At 42.4% G+C, this 20,751-nt stretch overlaps 1 protein-coding gene across 9 annotated transcripts in view; it reads left to right on the forward strand.

Annotated features, from left to right (window-relative positions):
• The window catches only part of ABI1 (abl interactor 1), a 105,582-nt gene extending 84,903 nt beyond the window's left edge, over positions 1 to 20,679 (forward strand). For 2 of the 9 annotated variants that reach the window (XM_028749751.2, XM_028749742.2), the window contains 6 exons: positions 3,996 to 4,096; positions 6,085 to 6,162; positions 9,105 to 9,281; positions 12,331 to 12,417; positions 16,040 to 16,225; positions 18,326 to 20,679. In XM_028749751.2, the coding sequence (XP_028605584.2) occupies positions 3,996 to 4,096; positions 6,085 to 6,162; positions 9,105 to 9,281; positions 12,331 to 12,417; positions 16,040 to 16,225; positions 18,326 to 18,501 (805 nt within the window). In that variant the 3' untranslated portion in view covers positions 18,502 to 20,679. The remainder of the gene's footprint in view (positions 1 to 3,995; positions 4,097 to 6,084; positions 6,163 to 9,104; positions 9,282 to 12,330; positions 12,418 to 16,039; positions 16,226 to 18,325) is intronic. The other 7 variants (XM_028749744.2, XM_028749746.2, XM_028749752.2 and 4 more) reach the window with 4 other exon arrangements.
• Positions 20,680 to 20,751: the final 72 nt, after the last annotated feature.

Below are 20,751 nucleotides of genomic sequence, written 5' to 3' on the forward strand. Positions count from 1 at the left end.
GGGAGATGTGGCGGGACCTTCTGCCACCGCAGATATGTATTGTGATATATCGAGATATTGTGATGTTTAGCTGGTGATATCTTGTGATGTTGAAAACCAGATATCACCCAGCCCTAGAACCAACATGTCTGTTGCCTCATCTGGAAGGATGGCAGGGTAAAAATGTAAAACAAATGTAACACTGCTGAATAACCACCATCACTACATACCCACAAATGGTAAAGACAAGATCAAGAGCAAATCTTCTTAGAGTGCTTGATCTTCAGGACCTTTCATTTTTATAAGTTAACCATTCCTCTATTTCCTAAATAAAAAAATCATATTTGCCAACCATTTTAACAAATGCACAAATAGCAATTTCATCCCCCCCCTTTTTTTTTTTTACTTTGAGAGGGAGAATTCTTGATGATAGATGGTTTAAGGAGTAGAAAATGGTTGTGCTGTCATACTTATAACTCTGAAATTAACGGTATAATGTAAGATCACACTTAGTAAGTTAGTGTGTGTGGCTCTCACATACCAGATTTCTGTCAAGCTTCTTCTGTGAAGCAACGAGTTTAATGTGTTTTGCTGTTTCTAGGTAGAGAAAGTGTTAATTCTAGGACAACTGCAGAAACAGATAATTATATAGTCTTGTGGTTACTAGTAGTCAATTGAAATATGAGAAATCCCACTTCAGACTTGGGTTGTGTAGGTGTGGTAGGCAGATTACATGCATAAATATTTCACTGTGTTGTAAAAAACAACAACCCTGCTTCTGGAAATCTAGCAGTCCATCTTGGGGGATTTTAGCGCAGCCCCTTCCCAGATTCCACTGCAGGGAATATCCATTTCCTGGTAAGGGCATTAAGATCAACAAATGGAACCCGTTTAGTCTTGACACAGTCTGATAATTATTGACTTGTGGCTGATAGCTATCAGCCATAGAAGCCAGCTTTTTCACTGCTGGCGCTGGAACTGCCGAAATATGAGAGACGGTATCTGTACCTGTATTGGCATTCTGCCGGTCTTTGAAGACACACCTGTGTACACAGGCATTCCCTTCATCCTATGACTTGAGTCTCCTGTTTTAATCGCAGCTGTGTTATGATGCATATTTTAATGTTTGTTTAACTGGTCAGAACCACTTAGAAGTCTATTCTGACATGAAGCAGTGTGTCAATTAATTATTGAATTATTATTTTTTTTATACTCCACCTTTTCCCCTGATGGGACTCAAAACGGCTTACAGATAAAAACAAGAATCGTTAAAAACACAGGGGGAAAACCAATCATTAAAAAGCAATTTAACATGAATAGAATTAAAACCATAGACATATATAAAATCTGTTTAAAACACGCAAATAATTGCACCTTACTAAATATAAATTGGGACGCAGGTGGCGCTGTGGGTAAAACCTCAGTGCCTAGGACTTGCCGATTGCAAGGTTGGCGGTTCGAATCCCCGCGGCGGGGTGCGCTCCCGTCGTTCGGTCCCAGCGCCTGCCAACCTAGCAGTTCGAAAGCACCCCCGGGTGCAAGTAGATAAATAGGGACCGCTTACCAGCGGGAAGGTAAACGGCGTTCCGTGTGCTGCGCTGGCTCGCCAGATGCAGCTTGTCACGCTGGCCACGTGACCCAGAAGTGTCTGCGGACAGCGCTGGCTCCCGGCCTATAGAGTGAGATGAGCGCACAACCCTAGAGTCTGGCAAGACTGGCCCGTACGGGCAGGGGTACCTTTACCTTTACTAAATATAAATTACTAATAAATAATGATAGTTTGATTGGGGAGGGTTCAGACATGCCGAACTTCTCACACCTGTAGTTTGATGTAGTAAAATTCCATGTGATTCTTCTGGACATATAATTTGGCCACTATCTACAAATGGCATGCAAAATTTCTTCCCTCATTCTTCAGTGTACATTCCCAGACTTTTATTAGAGGTTTTTTCTGAATGAACAGAACCACCTTCTTATTCCAAATTGGCTCCCTGTGAGTGTCAATAAAACTTTGGAGAAGAATAGAACACAGCTGCTGGCTGTAGTGGAATAGAGGTTAGAATTTTCAGCACTGTGGCTTATGCTGCATTAATGGTTAAAGACATACCAATGGTCATTGTAATGAGCGGGGATGTGATTTGATTTTTGATTTTTTTTAGCAGTGTAATGGAAGCTTATAAACCCAGCACTTGCTGCAGAGCTTGAAAAATGACAATAGTTCTATTTTGAGAGAGGCTGCAGTCACTTAAAACACTGTCTTATTTAAAACGGTTGCATAAATGTCTTTTTGTACATTCATTATTTGAGGCAGCGGAAATGGACTCTTCAGTGTCATGTAAGTGGTTTGTGGTACGGAATTCAGCTGCAGCCATGGCAACAGGTTCAAGATCCTTGGCATGCAGAGCACTAATTTTTCTGGGAATAATCTCTGATCATGGTAGCAATCTTTATTTCTTCTCTTTCATGTCGCTGTGTGTGTGTGTGTGTGTGTGTGTGTGTGTGAGAGAGAGAGAGAGAGAGAGAGAGAGAGAGAGACTGATTTTTTTATGCTTGTTGCTTGCCGCTTTGTCTTGTGATGTTTGTGGATAATTGGAAGCAGTGGGTAGTATATTTTTTATTTGTTCTTTTGTACTGTTGTCTCAATGGCTCTCGAGTTAGCCGGCAGCGTGCTTAACTTCCTTCTTTTTGTATCTGACTGGTCTGCATCCATGTGGGTCATTTTCTCCAGCTTCTGACTCACCCAAAAGCACACTGAAGCACTATTCCAATACGTAGCGAAGGCGGAGGGTCAGACTGAGACCATGCTCACCCGGATACCATCATCATTGTCACTTTATTTGCACGCCTCCTTTGCACAAACAAAACATTTTCTCAAAGCTGCTACAACAGTGAGAGCGGTGACACATCACAAAATCAACCATTGCAAGAACAATTTGATAACAGCAGCAATAATGAAACAGGAAAGTGATAGCAAATGTAACGGCATGCAGCAAAAACAACATTTCAGTAGTATAAATGGAGTAATGTTATACCTTTTGGCAGCAGCATACTTAACAAGGGCGTCTCAACAGTCTCAGCTTGGTCCTAGATGCTCTCTACCCACTGCTTCTTTGCCAACTACAAATTGGACAAGGACCAAGTTACTGTGATCAAATATCAAGGTCTCAGCTTCTCCAAAGGGTCTTTGTCCCTTTCACATCCCTATTCAGACAACATTAAGGAGCTAAACTGGGGTCATGGATAGGTTGATGAATGCACATTATATCACTACCAGTATAGTTTCACCCAGGGAAACCTGTCCTTAGGTGTGAATTGCTGTTGCGTTAAACATCTATAAATAAGCTCCGTTCTCCACTGTCCTCACCAGATGTGTTTAGGAGATATGTTTTCTTTCTCACTAGGTTGGCTGCCAGCTTAATGAACAGAGTGTTAAACAAAATTCACCAACACTCCCAACACTTCACCTTCTTCCGGTGCTTTTTCACAACAATCCTAATGTGTAGTGCCACTCTGATATTTTGGGAACAAGGAAACCTTTTCCAGAGTACATGGCACCAGAGTTGCAAATTGCTGATGTTTTGACACCTTTAACATGCAATTTATCACCCTTAATTACTTTAGGGTGTCTGTAACCATTTAGGAACATTATATTAGGCTAACAGTTCTTTAGTTCTCAAAACGGTTGCTTACACTTTTTAATTAAATACTCTGATAGCTGAAACGGGGGATGTATGTGAGTACGTAATGACTTAGCTAATTACATCTGTATCTGTTAGAATTTTGTGCATTCTGCTCTGCTGATACGATAATAAGAGGCAGGGATCTCTCCCTCCCTTCCTTTTTTTTGGGGGGGGGGCGGATTTAATTTATAGCTCTTGGCTTTGTCGTGAAATGGAGGTAATTTGTCACACTATTGACCTGGATTCATTTTCAAGTATAACATGTATTAGAATAATTGTTCTTGAAAGACATCTATTTATCTGCTTGGACCTTTTGTTATTTTATTTTTTGAACAGTGGCAGTAGCGGCGGAAGTGGCAGTCGAGAAAATAGCGGAAGCAGCAGTATTGGCATTCCCATTGCCGTGCCTACACCTTCACCTCCGACTATTGGCCAAGGTATTTTCCAAGAAGCGCCTTAAACAATATCCTATGTAATAGACAGGATTAATTCAGGTGCTGGATGAAGTTAATAGTTTTCAATTGTGCAAGTAAGTGAAGGGACCACCAGGACCCACTGGCTTGCTAGACAGGCACAACAGTCTTCAGTAGCACAATAAAGGGCATTCACAGGTGTTGATTTCAGTAGGCTGCTACTGAAATGTGTCTTCAAATAAAGGCAAAATAAATATTCAGTGCTAGTTATCCAGGCACTACTCATATAGTTATATTACAGCCTTCCCCAACCTGGTGCCCTCCAGATGCTGTTGTTGGACTCCCAACTCCCATCGGCCCCTGCCGGCATGACCAATAGTCAGGGATGATGGGAGTTGTGGTCCGACAATATCTGGAGGGCCACAGGTTCTCCAGCCCTGAGTTGAATGCCAAAAAAATCACATTGCATTAATATGGTAAAATGCAGTTTTGTCCACAATAGGGAACTCAGCTCATAAAAATTGTGGATTTATGCAATAAACCACCTTCCTTCACAATTTAGATTAGCTTCCTCAACTATTATTCTTTCTCACGCTATCTGGGTTTGCCTAATTCAAATGATTAAGTGGGTTGAGATGGAGAATACTTTGTTCCATGTAGATTGCCCTGTCGTTCAATTGGATTTCTAGGAAGGGCTGAGAACGTGGACTATGTTAGGACCGGAAAACACAGAAAGATTATAATCAAAGAAAAGCTTTCAGATTTCCTCAGAGAAGCAGATAGAATTTAGACGTCTATTCAGTGGGTGTAGTTTATTTTTAAAAGAGGCCTTGAGGAAATGCTGTAGGTTTTCTTCAATTTTCAAAGGGTAGCTGAATCATCATGTTGAATTTTTTTTAATGTAGGGGTACCATGATGATCCAAGCACATGCTGGAGAGGATTGAAATGTATTAGGATGGCATTCAACTAAGTTTTACTCGGAGTAAACCAAGTCAGGTCCATGAATTTCAGTGGGTCTACTCTTAGTAAAACTCAGCTGACTACCCTCGTGCTCTGGTCCATGGGGTCACGAAGAGTCGGACACAACTAAAGGACTAAACAACAACAACCACTCTTCCTTCTCAATGGAAACTGCTTCCTTGTGGTGGGGAAACCATTCATCTGAGCAGAATCAGACAAATGTGGAACTAAATCTAAGCTGGAATTTTGTGACTCCTGCTACTGAATTGTTCTTGGTCTTGCCATCTTGATATACAGTATGCTTCCTCCTTTTTGGGTGTACAAACAAATTTTGAATACTTCTTTTACATGCGTATAGGCCCTTTCTCTGCAAATGTCAGATGAAATGTTAATTCAGCCTGGGGGTAAGGAATTGCAAGTCTACACAGACGTGGGACCATTATCTGGGCCAAGGCTCATATTTTGTGCCCCCCATTGACTAATGACTCTCTTACTGAGTATTGTGAGATGGATTTAAATGGCCGTATAGCCTTCCTGAAGTTGTAGGCCATTTAGTGTTGTGGAATGGATGCAGGCAGCTGTATTCCCTTCCCCAACCTGGTGTCTTCCGTATGTTTGGGACTGCAGCTCCCATCATCCTTGACCATTGGCCATGCCGTTTTGGGATGGTGGGAATTACAGTCCGGAAATATCCACAGGGCACCCGGTTGGGGGAAAGCTAGACGTCATGGTGTCCACTTGGGAACTCAACCACAGAGTGCATGTAACCATGCAGAGAGATATGATGCCATATGCTGGAGGGGGTGCTTTATCCTGCCCTTCCGCCTCTCTTGGTTTTTGATGAGTTCTGTCTGATGGGCATGGTAAAATATGCTTGGCCACGTGATGGAGTGGAAATGGACCTCCACATTGCTGAATCGGCCTCCCAGTGACTTCACAAGCAGCTGACACCACATTGTAAATGGGGCACCTTCATCTGCCCAGCATTTGCACCATAAGTCAAAAGGTTAAGCTCTGGATCAAGGCCTGACTTGGCAATCTATTTTAATAGCACACATATCTGCTCCTCCTCCCGAAGCTCCACCAGCACCACCAATGCCCCCACCTCTGGTCATGGGCAGTGTGATAGGTGAGACCTCTTGAAAGAGCTGGCATTATTGCAGTTCTTTAACAAAAATACTTAATCAACTCCCCCTTTGTTCACTAATGAATGTATACATGTGTTGTGTGCATTTGTCCTGCTACAATAATAGACGCTTGGGGGTTTAACCAATCTAACCCCAACTAATTTTTTTCTGTGGTGAAAGCCTCTGAAAGTTTAAATATAGACACAGGAGCCTGCCTTTATAGTGAGTGACACCTATTCTAAATAGTCTAGTATTGCCTATTACAGGCATAGGCAAACTCTGGCCCTCCAGATGCTTCGGACTACAATTCCCATCATCCCTGACCACTGGCCCTGTTAGCTAGGGATGATGGGAATTGTAGTCCCAAACATCTGGAGGGCCAGAGTTTGCCTATGCCTGGCCTATTATGCTGTTAGGCAGTACTTTCCCAAGGTCATTGTACAAGATCCTTTGATGAGGATGTACCATAGATTGGGCCTTATGGGTGCAAATATCTGCTCTGCCGTATATATCACCCAAATGTACATTGTTGTACTTTAGTCATTTTTGTGGTTTGCCTTTAAAACAAAAACCAAGAAAACCTCTGATCCTGTGGCCCATTGCTATGTGCTTAAATTTACAAAGCCAGAGTGCCTAATTTGTGTTTATGTAGTATGTATGTCTGTTCCGAAGCAGAAGGGCACCTTGCGTTACAAGAATCTGAACAGCTAGCAGGCACCAGGTGGTGTGCCAGAAATGGGCAAGTGCCTGTGATCTGTTTTCTGCTCCCCCGAATCCACATTATGCATTCAGAAAACTTGTTGGTAATGTGGTATTCAGAATAATTAAATATAACCAATTCAGGGGGGCACAGATCCTCCTTCAGTCTTGTGTTCAAAAGTAACTCATGTGTAGATCATGTGTCAATTTCACACATTCTTATGTTCTTGGATATATCGCATAAATGTGATATATGTGCATAAAGCACATTGGGGTGACCCTGCCTTTTTTTGATGGCTTGCCCTGAAGTGGTGAGCAGTTCTTTTTACAACATTTAGCATGCATTATAAATTAACTCGAAACTGGACCACCAGCGTGGGTCTTAGCCATAGGTAGTCTTGTGCTTTCTTGAAACCACACAGCATTTGACTCTCAAAGTGCAACTTTTAAAACTTGTTAACTTGAAATGTTTAATTTAATCCAGGGAGGGGAAGATGTGGCCCCCTGAAAGCTTTTGGATCCAAGACCCCATCAGTTCCCACCAACAGGGCCATTGACCACGGATGATGGGAGTTGCAGTTTGACAACATCTGGAGGGCCACAGATTGAGCCTCCTTGATTTAACCAGGTGTACCTAATAAACAAGGGATGTGGGTGGCGCTGTGGGTTAAACTACAGAGCCTAGGACTTGCCGATCAGAAGGTTGGCAGTTCGAATCCCCGCAATGGGGTGAGCTCCCTTTGCTCGGTCCCTGCTCCTGCCAACCTAGCAGTTCAAAAGCACGTCAAAGTGCAAGTAGATAAATAGGTACCGCTCCGGCGGAAAGGTAAACGGCGTTTCTGTGCACTGCTCTAGTTCGCCAGAAGTGGCTTAGTCATACTGGCCACATGACCCGGAAGCTGTACGCCGGCTCCCTCAGCCAGTAAAGCGAGATGAGCACCGCAACCCCAGAGTTGGCCACGACTGGACCTAATGGTCAGGGGGCCCTTTACCTTTTACCTAATAAACAGAATAATGGTTTTGGTTGGGACTCTATATTCAGTAGCACAATACAGGGCATTGACGATTTGTGTTGTGTTAGCATTGGTCTTTAGCGTGCCTTTGATTTCACAAACGTTAAAAGCTGAAATAATTACTAGTTATGCAGGCACTACTCATACAGTTATGCTGATTGCTTTACTGCAGCCTTTTCCACCCTTTTGCCCTCCAAATGCGATTGAACTCCAGCTCTTAGTAGCCCCAGCAAGCATGGTTGATGGTAGCAATGGGCAAAGACCATTTGGAGAGCATCAGGCTGGGGCAGGCTGCTCTGTAACAGGCAGACAGCAGGAGGATGCTTTTTGCTTTGACATGAACTTGAGAGGCTTTGACCCAGATAACATTGGTAAATGTTCTAATACTAGGTGAAATAGAGTTTGTGTAACCTAATGGTATGCTTTACGGCACACATACACCTGTTCAAAGTAATGGTGTGTTTGACTGTCTTAACCTAAGACAGCTTTAGCAAACGAGAGTTACAAGTTCAACTAGTGAATGTGGACTTTTACCTTACCAAAGAGAGAAAACTTGCATAGAAAGCAGATAACAACTGATAATCATTGTTTATAGCTCTTCCCTTGGGCAAAGCTTTTACCTTCTTTATTGATCTGAAACCTGGGAGATATCAAACACATTTTGGATTTGTACTGAGGGCTCCAATGTGTTAATGATGTAAACTCGTATGTTGGACCTCATGCCTTCTGTTTTATGCACAAGAAGAGTTCAAGGGCTAGTCCATTGAAGACTGTTTTTCAGAACACTAGTCATACTTGTAACAGCATGGAAGAAATAATGTCCACTCTTGTCCAGATAATATAAAAAGCAATACATTTATACATGAATTCAGTGTGGGTAACAGGATTCTATCTGCAGCACATCCTGCATATTTAAATGGTTCCAGTAGCTCTGGAAGCCATAAGGATCAAGTTTAATGAGGTTTCAGAGTTTAATAGCATTGTGCATTTTCAGAAGTTAAAACTATAAATAAGGAAGAGTGAATTTCAGCCCTGCCCCTTCAACATTAAGTAGCCTCCTTCCAAATCTTCTGCTCCATCAGTTTTCATCACTGGGGTCTTGGGGTTCCATATGTTTGCTGTACTGTGTGGGCTTTGTATGTGCTCCCTCCTGGTTTTCTGCACTCTCTCCCCAAGTGTTATTATTTTTGCTTATCTCTTTTTGTTGGTTCCTTTTGGTGCCTGCTTTTCAGCTGCTCCCGGGTCAGCTCCTGGTTCCCAGTATGGCACTATGACCAGGCAGATATCCAGACACAACTCTACCACTTCTTCGGCCTCTTCTGGTGGATTTAGGCGGAATCCTTCTGTGACTGCCTCGTTTTCTGCTCAGCCTCATGTTAATGGCGGTCCTCTCTATTCTCAAAACTCAAGTAAGCTGCTGGGTTACTACAGAGCCCAGAACTCCTGGGGTCGCTTTTGTGATTTGATAGCTTTGCATTTCTCTTGATTTATCTATAATTTGGTGACTAAGGTCTGGTTCAGATGAAACAAGTCTGCACGCTCCATCATAGTCTCTCTGTTCTCTTTCATCTGTTCTGTGTTTGGCTTTGACACTTCTGTTGTGGTTTAGTAAATCACTGTTTCCTGTTCCATCTGAACCAGAAAACTGTGGTTTAATCTCTTATGATTACATATCAGGATCTGGCTATGGTTTTATTAGACCAAGATTGTTACACCTGAACTGGGCCTAGAAAATACACACAGTATATTTTGCTACATAATAATTTGTTTGAAAGAAATATGTTTTTAAACTAGGAGTGAATGTGACTTGTGTTTTTTTCTTCAGCACTGAATAACCGTCCGTGGTGTTAGAAGGACTTTCCTAAAAATCTTGTTTAGTTTAGCCTTTTCCTTGTCCCCAGCTTCAGCTATAGTGTTTTTCTTCCTATTATGATCAACTATAAATTATCAGGGAGCCAGGTTAGAAATCTGACCCATAACCTGGAAGAGTAGGCCTCCTTTCCCCATTCAGACAGCCACCTTTAGTGTTCCTCCCTGTTTATATGGAGATGTTACATTTGAATATGGTATAGACACTTGCAATCCAAAACATATAGTTCACGATTCAGACTACTGATTACCATATTTTGTGGAGGAGATCAGCTTTGCAATTTGGGTCTCTGCATATTGGATTGTATGCGCTGTAGCTGAATGCAGTGTCCCTATGTACGTGTGGTTCACATCAGATGTTCAGGGACACTTTTGTTCCCTTCTACACATTGCATTGCAACATTTGGTGAGGGACCTATTGTCTGATCCAGCCCATAGTGTTGAAATGGTGAATTAAATTTGCACTACTAGTTAGTTAGTTGGCTGCCTGTCCATGTTCAGAGGTAAAGTATGTGAAAATACAGAGAAACGGTCCTGTCACGTTCAGCGGGTGGCTTTCAGTAGGACAGAAATATCCTCGTGAAATGTCCTAATCATTTTAGCATTCTTCTTTTTGTATGTGTTTTTTTTGCATTGCAAGCTTTTGTTCAAATACAGACGCAAGGCCGATATATGAGTAGTGTGCCATGCTTTAAACAATAGCCTCTAGCCACTAATTTTAACTTGTCAGTTGTTTTCATCCTTTTCTGAAACTTAATGATTTAACATCCCAGTCTTGACAGTATAGCTTCCAGGTTTCCCAGTTCCCTTGGACTGCATTTTTCATGCCAGGCACAGACCTAATTTGTAGCCTTTGTGGGGAGAGGAGAAAGAGAATTCAGGAGGTGGGGGGGACGGGACTGGAAGTGAGATCTCTTCAAAACAGCCCATCATGGTGTGTTTCAGTTACACTGGCACATAGGGGAGGCTAGCTTGTTTCAAAGTTAACTCGGTGCTCAGATTTAATTGTCGAAAGAGGAATGCTGAATTCCAGCATTGTTTAAAATTACTGCGTACTTGGCAGTCTAGAACCTGTTTCAAAATTGCAATCCCAGTCCTACTACTGTGCTGAATGTGGGGCCTTCAAGATGCTTTGAATCTAGATTGGATGAAATGCTAAAATAAAAATGTTCCCATCCCCTAAAAATTCTGGCTCCGTCCTGCTGTCCCATCTAACTCCTCTTGAGACAAACATCTTCATACACAGCTTGCTCTGGTGGATGTGTATACAAAGCTCATTTCAAAGATGAAAATGGTCCCTTAATTCTGCATGCAGCTCAGGCACTGACGAAGTGGACCTTGAAGGATTAGTGGCATGGCTGCTAATGAGGTAGAGCTTCTGTCTCCATCTGATGTAGACTCAACAGACTTTGTGGAGGCTTGCGGTCATGCACATGCAAGATTGGCGGCTAACACACTCAGTCACACCTTGTTGGCTATCCTCACAAGTCCTTTAAATTACCTCTTTTCTCCTTCCCATGAACCTAAGGAAGGAAGGAAATTTGAGGGTCCCTCTGCAGAAGACTCAGAACACAGATTCGTCGCTATGGGCTTGCTTAACATGCCGTTGTCGTCTTTTAAACATGGGCCTTTGCTTGGCCTTCAGGATTCTCTGTGCTCTTTGACTGCCTTGTCAGCCCCAAAGATCCTTCCTGTTGATGCTGAACAGATGAGCACAGAATCCTTGCTGTAAGAAGCTGAAAACCAGGTAGCTTCATCCTGCACCATTCTGATACCCCTGGAATGCAATAATAAATGATGCCCTTTACAAATATGTCCCATGAAGCTTGACTGATAGGCAGAGACAAAGTCATTTTATTTTTAGGAATATGCTGACATGTTTATTTGCTAGTTCACTTGAATTGTGGATTTTCTTGAATTGCAGTTCAACAGAAAAAAAGCCATCTCTTCTGAAAAACAAATTGCTTTCCTAAAATCCTTCCTGAAGGGATGCACAAAGCTGCTTCAAAATATAAAATTATAAAACAACGTAGTATATTCAGTCTTACACAGAAGGGCGGGGCTCCATAGACAAATCTCCTCCGTAACCATTGCCGTTTTCTGGCTTGTTTATTTCAATGTTCGCTGCATAGCAGAGCTCCTATTGAGCTCCTTCCCATGGCATTTTACTGTGAAAAGTATCCTCTTGCTAAAACACAAATTGCACTTTCCCCTCACGCCCTGCCAGTTCCTGCAAGATTTTGCTGCAGGATGTCAGGACGTCTGGGTTTAAAGCAGGAAAAAGGAAGAGTTTTGTTCAAATCAACAAGTGAAACCTCGGAAAGGGAAGTGTGGATTTTAGCCTCATCCCTAGTTGGCCCCCCACCGCCCCTTAATGGAGTTACAAATTGGCAAAAAATGCCGTTCAGCAGTGGTTGTATTGCTGGGAAAGCAAACTTTGAAGGAGGTCCTGCTGTGTGCATTCCTGTTGTTCATTGCATACCTTGTTTTGTGGTCCATTGTTAATGACAGCTGCTTTTTGTTTTTGTTTTCCTTCTCCTGTATCTGTGTTTACTTCTCCCGTTTATGGCGTGTGTGTGTCGCTTCCAGTTTCTATTGCTCCACCCCCTCCCCCTATGCCTCAGTTGACTCCACAGATACCTCTCACAGGCTTCGTGGCCAGGGTTCAGGAAAACAGTAAGTTTGGCAGCTCAGCTTCTCCAAAGAGTAGAGCCAGTTCTCTTTCTCTCTCCTAGCATGCATGGTTGGCCAGTCAGACTCTTTCCTTTGGTCTTTATTGGGGTTTTTTTTGGGGGGGTGGGGTCATTTCATTTGTTTTCTTTCCTGGGTGAGATGCTAACTCCATCTTTCATTTTAGTGCCAACATGGAACTGAAGGGGAGTGCCTTCTCTTCTGGTGTTTTTGTTTTATTTTATTTTGGCATGATGATTACTAACGGCATTTTTGGAACTGTGGCTTTTCTCAAAGGGATATGTATGTGTGCACCTGGTTACCCTTGCCCCAGAAGAAACAGTTTTCTTTTTAAAGAGTTCAAAATGCAGTCTGGAGACTTGATATGAGATTAGCTACAAGGGAAACACCACCAGGGAAGGCTGCAAAGTCGTCAAGGTAGTCCCCCCCTGCAAACTGGTGAAATCCCTAAACTTATATTTTTGACTTGGGAGACTCTCACAAAAAGGCATCAATGTGAGATGCGTTGGTTTAAAAAGCCTTTATTTTGCAACCCACAACAACTATGGACAATCCTCCGCAAAAAAAGCTCAACAACTCTGAGCCATCTCCCCCCATTTTCTTGAATTTGAGCCCCCCAAAAGGGGGCGTCTTGTACACAGAAAAATACGGTAGATCTCAAATGTGTCATCCTATGGTGGCATTAGGCAAGCGGAAACACTTCTGCTCACTGAAGGGTGGGCCTTTCCAATTTTCACCAATCCCTTCAACATATTGCAGCCCTCTAAACCATATCCCTCTCTTCCCCCTCACCCCTGGCTTTTCTGTACTGTCAACGCTTTCTGGAAATGATAAATGAAAGGTTCCACCCTGGTTGAAGGAAGTACTGATAATCCCCTGGGGGTTTTTTGGGGTTTTTTTTAAGGAGTGGGTTGTGATAGTGAGATGCTTTGTGCATTTTTAAAAACTACTTTATACTCCAGTATAAAGTAGTTTTTAAAAATATTTATACTCCATAAATATAAGAAGTGATCACCATATCCTACCTCACAAGAAACATTCCATAAATATACAATGTTAATAATACAGTCAAACATAAATATACAATGTTAATAATACAGTCAAACATAAATATACAATGTTAATAATACAGTCAAACATTAAGCAAGCTGGTAAATAGTTTAGAATTAATTACATCAGCTGACACTTTGTGCATCTTGAGACATCCCTGCCCTAGTTTTGCCAATAATGCAACTGCAGGGTTGAGATTGGACGGATTACAATTTTCCTGGGCATTCCAAAGCTGAAACCAGCACGTGAAGCCGCAAAGGGAGCCTGTATTGGCTTATATGAAATACAGATGTGAAGAGTGCACTTCACGAAGCTGAAATTAACTGTGGCTAATGAGTTCTGCTCAGTGACATTCTAGAGATATGGAATATCAGGGCATGCATTTCATATTTCAGATCAATCCAAGCAATTAGTTTTGCATTTCCCCTGCTACAACATTTTAAAAGAATGAATGAACGAAAAATGATTTGGCATTAGTGCCATTTAAAAATTTGACCACTTAAAATCTCAGTAATTAAATGAAAGGGGCATTGAGACTTCAGTTTATTATATGCCTTATTCAGTTTCTCTTCATTATGCTAGCTTGAATTTGGGGTGTTTTGTAAAACACACAGAGGTATCATTAGTGATATCACTGTATCTGCTGAAAAGCTTTTTTTTTTCAGGGAAAGGGAGGTTCTGATTTAAAAGCACATGTCAATACTGAGGCTCTTTTGTGCAATGAAGATTTTCATTAGCTGGACAAAACCAAGAATGCTCTATTCTGAATGAGCATTATATTTTGTCCTTAAGCTAAAGAAAATTGTGAAATGGGCATCATTTCTCTTTAAACCCCCTGTGCCAGTTCCATATGAAATGGATCCAGTCCGGAAAATGTTACGGTTTCATGTGCATGTCTGTCTCTCGTGCTAAACAGATTGGACCAATAAATTATGGGGTGCAACCCATGGGGAACGTTGTCTAGTCTTGTATTGGAAAAGCTGTTGTATTGCAGCAAACACATCCATTTCAGTGTGGCTTTTGCGGCAGACGCTCCCAGAGGAACGATGGGCCTATTGTCATATAACACAGCACTGACAACAACAGCTTATACTGCTGCTTACCTACTGAAGTCAGATTCTGAACTGGGTTTAGATTTTGGAGCCCTGCAGTTCCAGCACCTGTTGCCCATCCAGATGCCTTCAGGATGCTCACAAGCAAGGCATGGAAGCGGCGACCCTCTAGCAGCTGGTATTCTGAAGTATTTGGCACAGCAGCAGTTGGGCCAGAAAATAATAATAATAATAATAATAATAATAATAATAATAATAATAATATATTATTTATACCCTGACCATCTGGCTGGGTTTCCACAATCTTCTCACCGGGAGCCCCAATCTTTGTGCGCTTGTGCTAAGCCATGATTAAGCTTAGTGTTATGTGAGAACTGAGCCGCAGCCACTTTGTTGTGAAATTCTCTTACTCAGAATGGCATCTGTTTGTGCATGGTGGGGTACATGATTGAGAATATGCAGGATTCTCTCCCTGCAGGGTTAGTCTGCAGAACTGCAATGAGGCTCCATAGAGAGTAGGTAGCCATCACCCTCTTATTAGAGGATGAAAGTGCTGGAGCTCATCCTGCACGTTTACTGAGACAGGCCTCTCTTCTGGAACCTGGAATGGGTCCAGAGGAGGGTGACGGGTCTGGAAACCCAAGTCCTATGAGTACATTGAAAGAGCTGTGTATGTCTAGCCTGAAGAAGAGGGAAATTAGGGGGCAGATGTGACGGCAGCCTTCAAATATTTGAAGGGCTGGAGCACAGAAGATATCCGACTTGTTCTCTGGTGCGCTGTAGGGCAGGCAGGACTAGAACCAATGGATGGGAACTGTAGGGTAGCAGATTTCAGCTAAAGTGTAGGGGAAACCTTCTATCAAGAAGATACTTGCTCAGCAGTGGAACACCCTGTCTTGGGAGATGGGTGCTTCACTGGAGGTATTTAAGAAGATGCTGGACAACATCTGGTAGGCATGGAATGATGCCTTGCAGATGCTGCACAAATGACCGCCAAACTCTGCGTCAGGCTCTTGATTCTGACTCCGTCCTTGATTCTGTTCTTCTTATCGACATCACTGAATGCTAAAGTGGGATATAACCAAGCCAGGACTCTTAGCGATGGCTCTTTCTCTGTTTTTCAGGTACTTTGCTAACCCAGAGCAAAAATAACAAAATTGTCTTGAGCCCACACACGATATGCTTGATAATGGGCTGCAATATTTTGCAGCCCTTGGAATGTGTAGCTATTGAATGAATTCCCTTCCTGTTCTCTGCTAGCGTGCCGCTTATGATGCCTTGGAGTGTCTGCGTGGAAAAAGGCACCTGTTGTTACCTGGCTGCTAGTAACCTGCAAAGCCCATCTATCATAGCATTTTAACACGCAGAGCTTTTGTTTCTAATCTGTGCATGGTATGGGTAGTGCATGCCGTTAGCATCTGATAGAAGATGTGGGTCCCTGATCATGTGTTTACTTCCATTTGCACAAAACCTAACAGAGGTCCTCTTTTCCACTGACTTTCCAGTTGCTGACAGTCCAACTCCACCTCCGCCGCCGCCTCCCGATGAGATGCCCATGTTTGATGACTCCCCGCCGCCGCCACCTCCGCCACCTGTGGATTATGAAGATGAGGAGGCTGCAGTCGTGCAGTACAATGACCCGTATGCAGACGGCGATCCGGCTTGGGCACCTAAAAGCTATATTGAGAAAGGTAATGGGCAAACACGCTTGTGCCTGCAGCAGATCAGCCCCTTAACAGCAAGGCTAAAAACGAGAGGCTTAACCTCCAAATCCCAATTTCGCTGCAAACATGCCGTGCATCCCTGTATGAAGCCTTATTCTCACAGCCTCAATATATCCCCCCCTCTCCTCCCCATCTGCAAATCTGCAGTATGGGGGACAATAATATTGACCTATCTTATAGGGTTGTTTATACAAATTACTGAGATGATGTTATACCAAGGGAAGCACTGCGTAGAGCGCATTGCAGCAATCCCTTTTTTAAGTCACCAGTTCCTGAACTGCTGTGGTCACGCTCTCCCAGTCCACAAACGGCATTTCTAGCTGCTGAGGCTACCTGGGCACCCAGTGACAAAGCAGGTTCCAGAAGCACCCCCAAACTGTGTACCTGCTCCTTCAGATGAACTTCAGTCCTGTCTTAGGCAGATAATGGATAAGTTTCTTGGGTGGGGGAACCAATCACCCACAGTGTCTCCTATCTGGGGATAAAATAGTGCCCTGTGACACCCCATAGCATAAATGCGGGGATCTGAAAAGCACTCCCCCAGTGCTGCCCTCTGGATTTGGTCATGAACTATTGCAGCACAGTGTCCCCAATTGCTTTTCTACAGAGCAGGTCCAGGAAGTTATCATGGTCAGTGGTACTGAAAGCTGCAGTGAGCTCAAGAAGCTCTGCTCTCTGCAGATGTCATCCATCAGGGTGACTTAAGGGTGACTCAGTCCCATGGCCAGGCTGGAACCCAGATTGGAATAGATCCAAATAATCTGTGCTGTTTGAAATGTGTCACCATAGCTGTGCTTAGGTGCTCGTCTGAACACATTAAGGGTTAAGTGGGGAAGGGGGCAGAGGCACCCACTCTTTAGATCTTTGTCTGATTAGTGCAAAGGTTTGAGGATGTTTTCAAAGCATGTTTATCTCCACATGCTTAGAAACTGTCTTCATGATCAGAAGCCTTTATCTATTATCTCTGAGAATTCTTGGAGAACAGGTGAGAGGAGAACAGACTGGAGGCGGGCAAGTGTTGTCTCCATCTTCAAAAGGGGGGGAAAGGAAGACCCAGGCAACTACCAACCAGTGAGCTTGACATCGATACCAGGAAAGGTCCTAGAACAGAGAATTCAACAGTCGGTCTGTGAGCATTTAAAAAAGGATGCTGTGATTACTAAGACCCAGCATGGTGTGTTTTTTCAAGAATTAGTCATGCCAGACCAATCTGATTTCTTCTTTTGATGGAATTACAAACTTGGTGGATCAGGGAAATTTCAGTAAGGCTTTTGACAAAGTCCATTTTACCAGCGAGGAAGCTGGTAAAATGTGGGTTGAACGAGGTAACTGTTAAGTGGATTTGACTGGCTGAACCCAGAGTACTCATTAATGGTTCCTTGTCATCCTGGAAAAAAGTGACAAGTGGGGTCCTGCAGGGTTGTCCTGGGCCCGTTGTTGTTTAACGTCTTTATAAATGACTTGGATGAAGCAATTGAGGGGATGCTCATTAAATTTGCAGATGACACCAAACTGGGAGGGGTAGCTAATGCTGCAGAAGACAGAATCAGAATTCAAAATGACCTTAACAAATTGGAGAACTGGGCGCAAGCTAACAAAATGAAACTGTCTTGCATCATGTCTGCCAATGTAGCTCGGTAGATAGTTCAGTTGGTAGGAGACTTAATCTCAGGGTCATGGATTTGAGCCCCATGTTGGGCAAAAGATTCCTGCATTGCAGGGGGTTGGACTAGATGACCCTTGTGGTCCCTTTCCAATTCTACAGTTCTATGTCCTTTGACTTGCCACCACTTCCCAAGGCATCAGACAGGTTCTCAGTACCAGGGATTGAATTTGGGACTTTGTAGTAGAGAGATTGGATTATGATTAGAATACAGAAGATTCAATTTAAATGCCAGGTTAGTCCTTTTCATGTTGCCATTATCGTGCGCCTGCCCTTTTTGTAATTTTGGTTTGCAAGTTAGATTCAGAAGTGGCTAAATTAGCAATATAGCCCCCACCCCAACCTCAAGTGCCTTTGTGACTCACTTACAGGAAAGTAATTTTGTCTCTCTCCCCAATTCCCAGTTGTTGCCATATATGACTACACAAAGGACAAGGATGATGAGCTGTCATTCATGGAGGGTGCAATCATTTATGTTATAAAGAAGAATGACGACGGCTGGTATGAAGGTGTTTGCAACAGAGTGACTGGCCTGTTTCCTGGAAACTATGTTGAGTCAATCATGCACTATGCGGATTAAGTTCTCTCTTCAGGTCAGGTCTTATTCAATCATGCCATAATTATTTACAAAGGGTAACTAAAAGGTTAACAATTGTCTTAATGCTCTTTAAAATGTGCCCATCCTTTCAGGCCATACTGTTTAAATGGTATGATTGAATGTTCATCTGTAAGCATTTGTCTCTGCAGAGTTTGTAAAACGAGCAACTGTTTATTACTGATTATGCTTATTTACTTATGCATTGTTGATTTTTATGACCAGCCTAAATATTCTGGGGAAGTAGGGTATATAATATTTAATGACTCATGATTCAAATTGTGCCATTATTTTCTTTTTTCAGTGCAGCATGGTAAACTAACAACTATGTTAGACTAACATTAAATCTGATTGAAAAGTCTGATAGTGCTGGTCATTTACCTTTGTTTAGACTCTTGCTCATCCTCAAACTATAGTATTTGTTTAAAAGCATGCATACAAACTTATGTATTGAATTATACTTTTTTCTCTCCAAAAAATCCAAGATGCTTCCAATTTGTTGTAATCTTTTGCCTGGAGTACTCTTTCACAAAACCTATTCCAATTAGTCCATTTGAGTCTCTAAGGTGTCCATATGAATCAAAGATGGGTGGTCTTATGATGTATGTGTAATTTGTACCTGAGTTTTTTATGAGTAAATTTGCATTGAATTTTTCCATTCATAAATACATAAGTGAACCAAAGGTCTTGTCCATTAATTTGTTGGCTTGCCTTGCAAAGCAATACTAAAACATTGACTTGGCAAAAATCCCCCCGCCCCTTAAAAGCAGGGACAATTTTGATGCAAGTGCAAAACTTAACATCCTCCGAGATAGGAAACCAAGTTTCTGCAAGCTCGTGATGCGTAAAATTACACAAAACTATTTGGCTTCATTCATTGCAACAGTGAGTGACAACTGCTAGACACTTGCAACTAATGTCTCTTGTTACTCTTTTAAACAGAGGATCACAGTGCTAAAAGGCTTATAGGGGAGTTTGCAGAGTAAAGGAGTCCTGGGCCTGGGAAATTGCATTAACATCTCTTCCGATAGTTCTTGGATGCTAGACTTAGCTGGGGACTGGCACGCAACAGAAATCTGTGCCTATTCCCAGCTATCCACATATGACCAGAGCTGTCCAGGCTGATAGTGCTGATTTAGCATTAGATGGGCAACGTCATGCCATCTAATTGCATCTTTGGCACTACAGCTACAACACCAGGAATCAACAATGCATTCTTCCCTCCACCCAGTAGTCTTTTACTCTGGCAGTGGAGCTTCCTAAGGGGTGATTGCCTTTACCAGCTTGGGTGACTGTGGTTATTAAATGAAGCCACTTGGCCCTGGTTATGAGGCTACCAAGTTTTGTTCTCCGATCTTAACACATTCCACAACATGCAGAGTTGTGAGGAAACTTGTCACAAGTCACTGTCCTATTGGCCACCTCACTTAAAACGTGGAAGGTTGCATGTCCTGCTAAGATGACATTGTAGCACTGAAGGGATTTGCTACTGACTTGTCCACATCACTGTATTTAAAGACGGTTGCTGCCACAGCCATCCACAAAATACAAGGAGCATGTGAGCCCAGGTGGAGGCAGATACTACAGGAGAGAGGATGCTGGTCCAAGTGTCCTACTGAAAGGAGCTAATCATATCCGCTCACGTAGGGAAGGACACAAGCTGTCACAGCCTACTTTGCTCTTCTAAGAAAGCAACACATGCACTTTGACACCTCCATTTTGAGCACAACGTCAGGTGACTTTTTTTGGTCTCTTTGTACAAAACTTGTATTACTTAGATAATCTAAGGCAGATTATGATTTAGTAAGGGATTTTTTTTACTGTATGTAGTAAAGATTTATTTGGACTGAACTGTCTTAATGGGTATTAAAATTAAATGATGAAAGAGCAGGTGTACTGGCTGTTCGAGTGGTTACAGTTGTTTTCTAGTGTGGCATTAAATACTGAAGCATCCCTTGCCGCCTTACCTTAAACAAACCTAACTATATTAAATGCTTTCTTGCCTTTTCCTAATTGTTAATCTGTTATTTCTGAGATCAGTTAGCAATCCGTAAAATCTATCTGTATTCCCTTTATAAATTGGAACATCTTAAAATTGTATATAACCTGTTTATTTACAAAAAAATATGTGCAGTCTTTTTATAATAAACCATACTCCTTTAATATTCTTGGTACTCTGAAACTAATAGGCAATTAGATCATTCTTAAGGTATCTTTCTTATACTCCCAGCACAC

This window comes from Podarcis muralis, chromosome 12 (genome assembly GCF_964188315.1).
Source record: "Podarcis muralis chromosome 12, rPodMur119.hap1.1, whole genome shotgun sequence".
NCBI classification, from domain to species: domain Eukaryota; kingdom Metazoa; phylum Chordata; class Lepidosauria; order Squamata; family Lacertidae; genus Podarcis; species Podarcis muralis.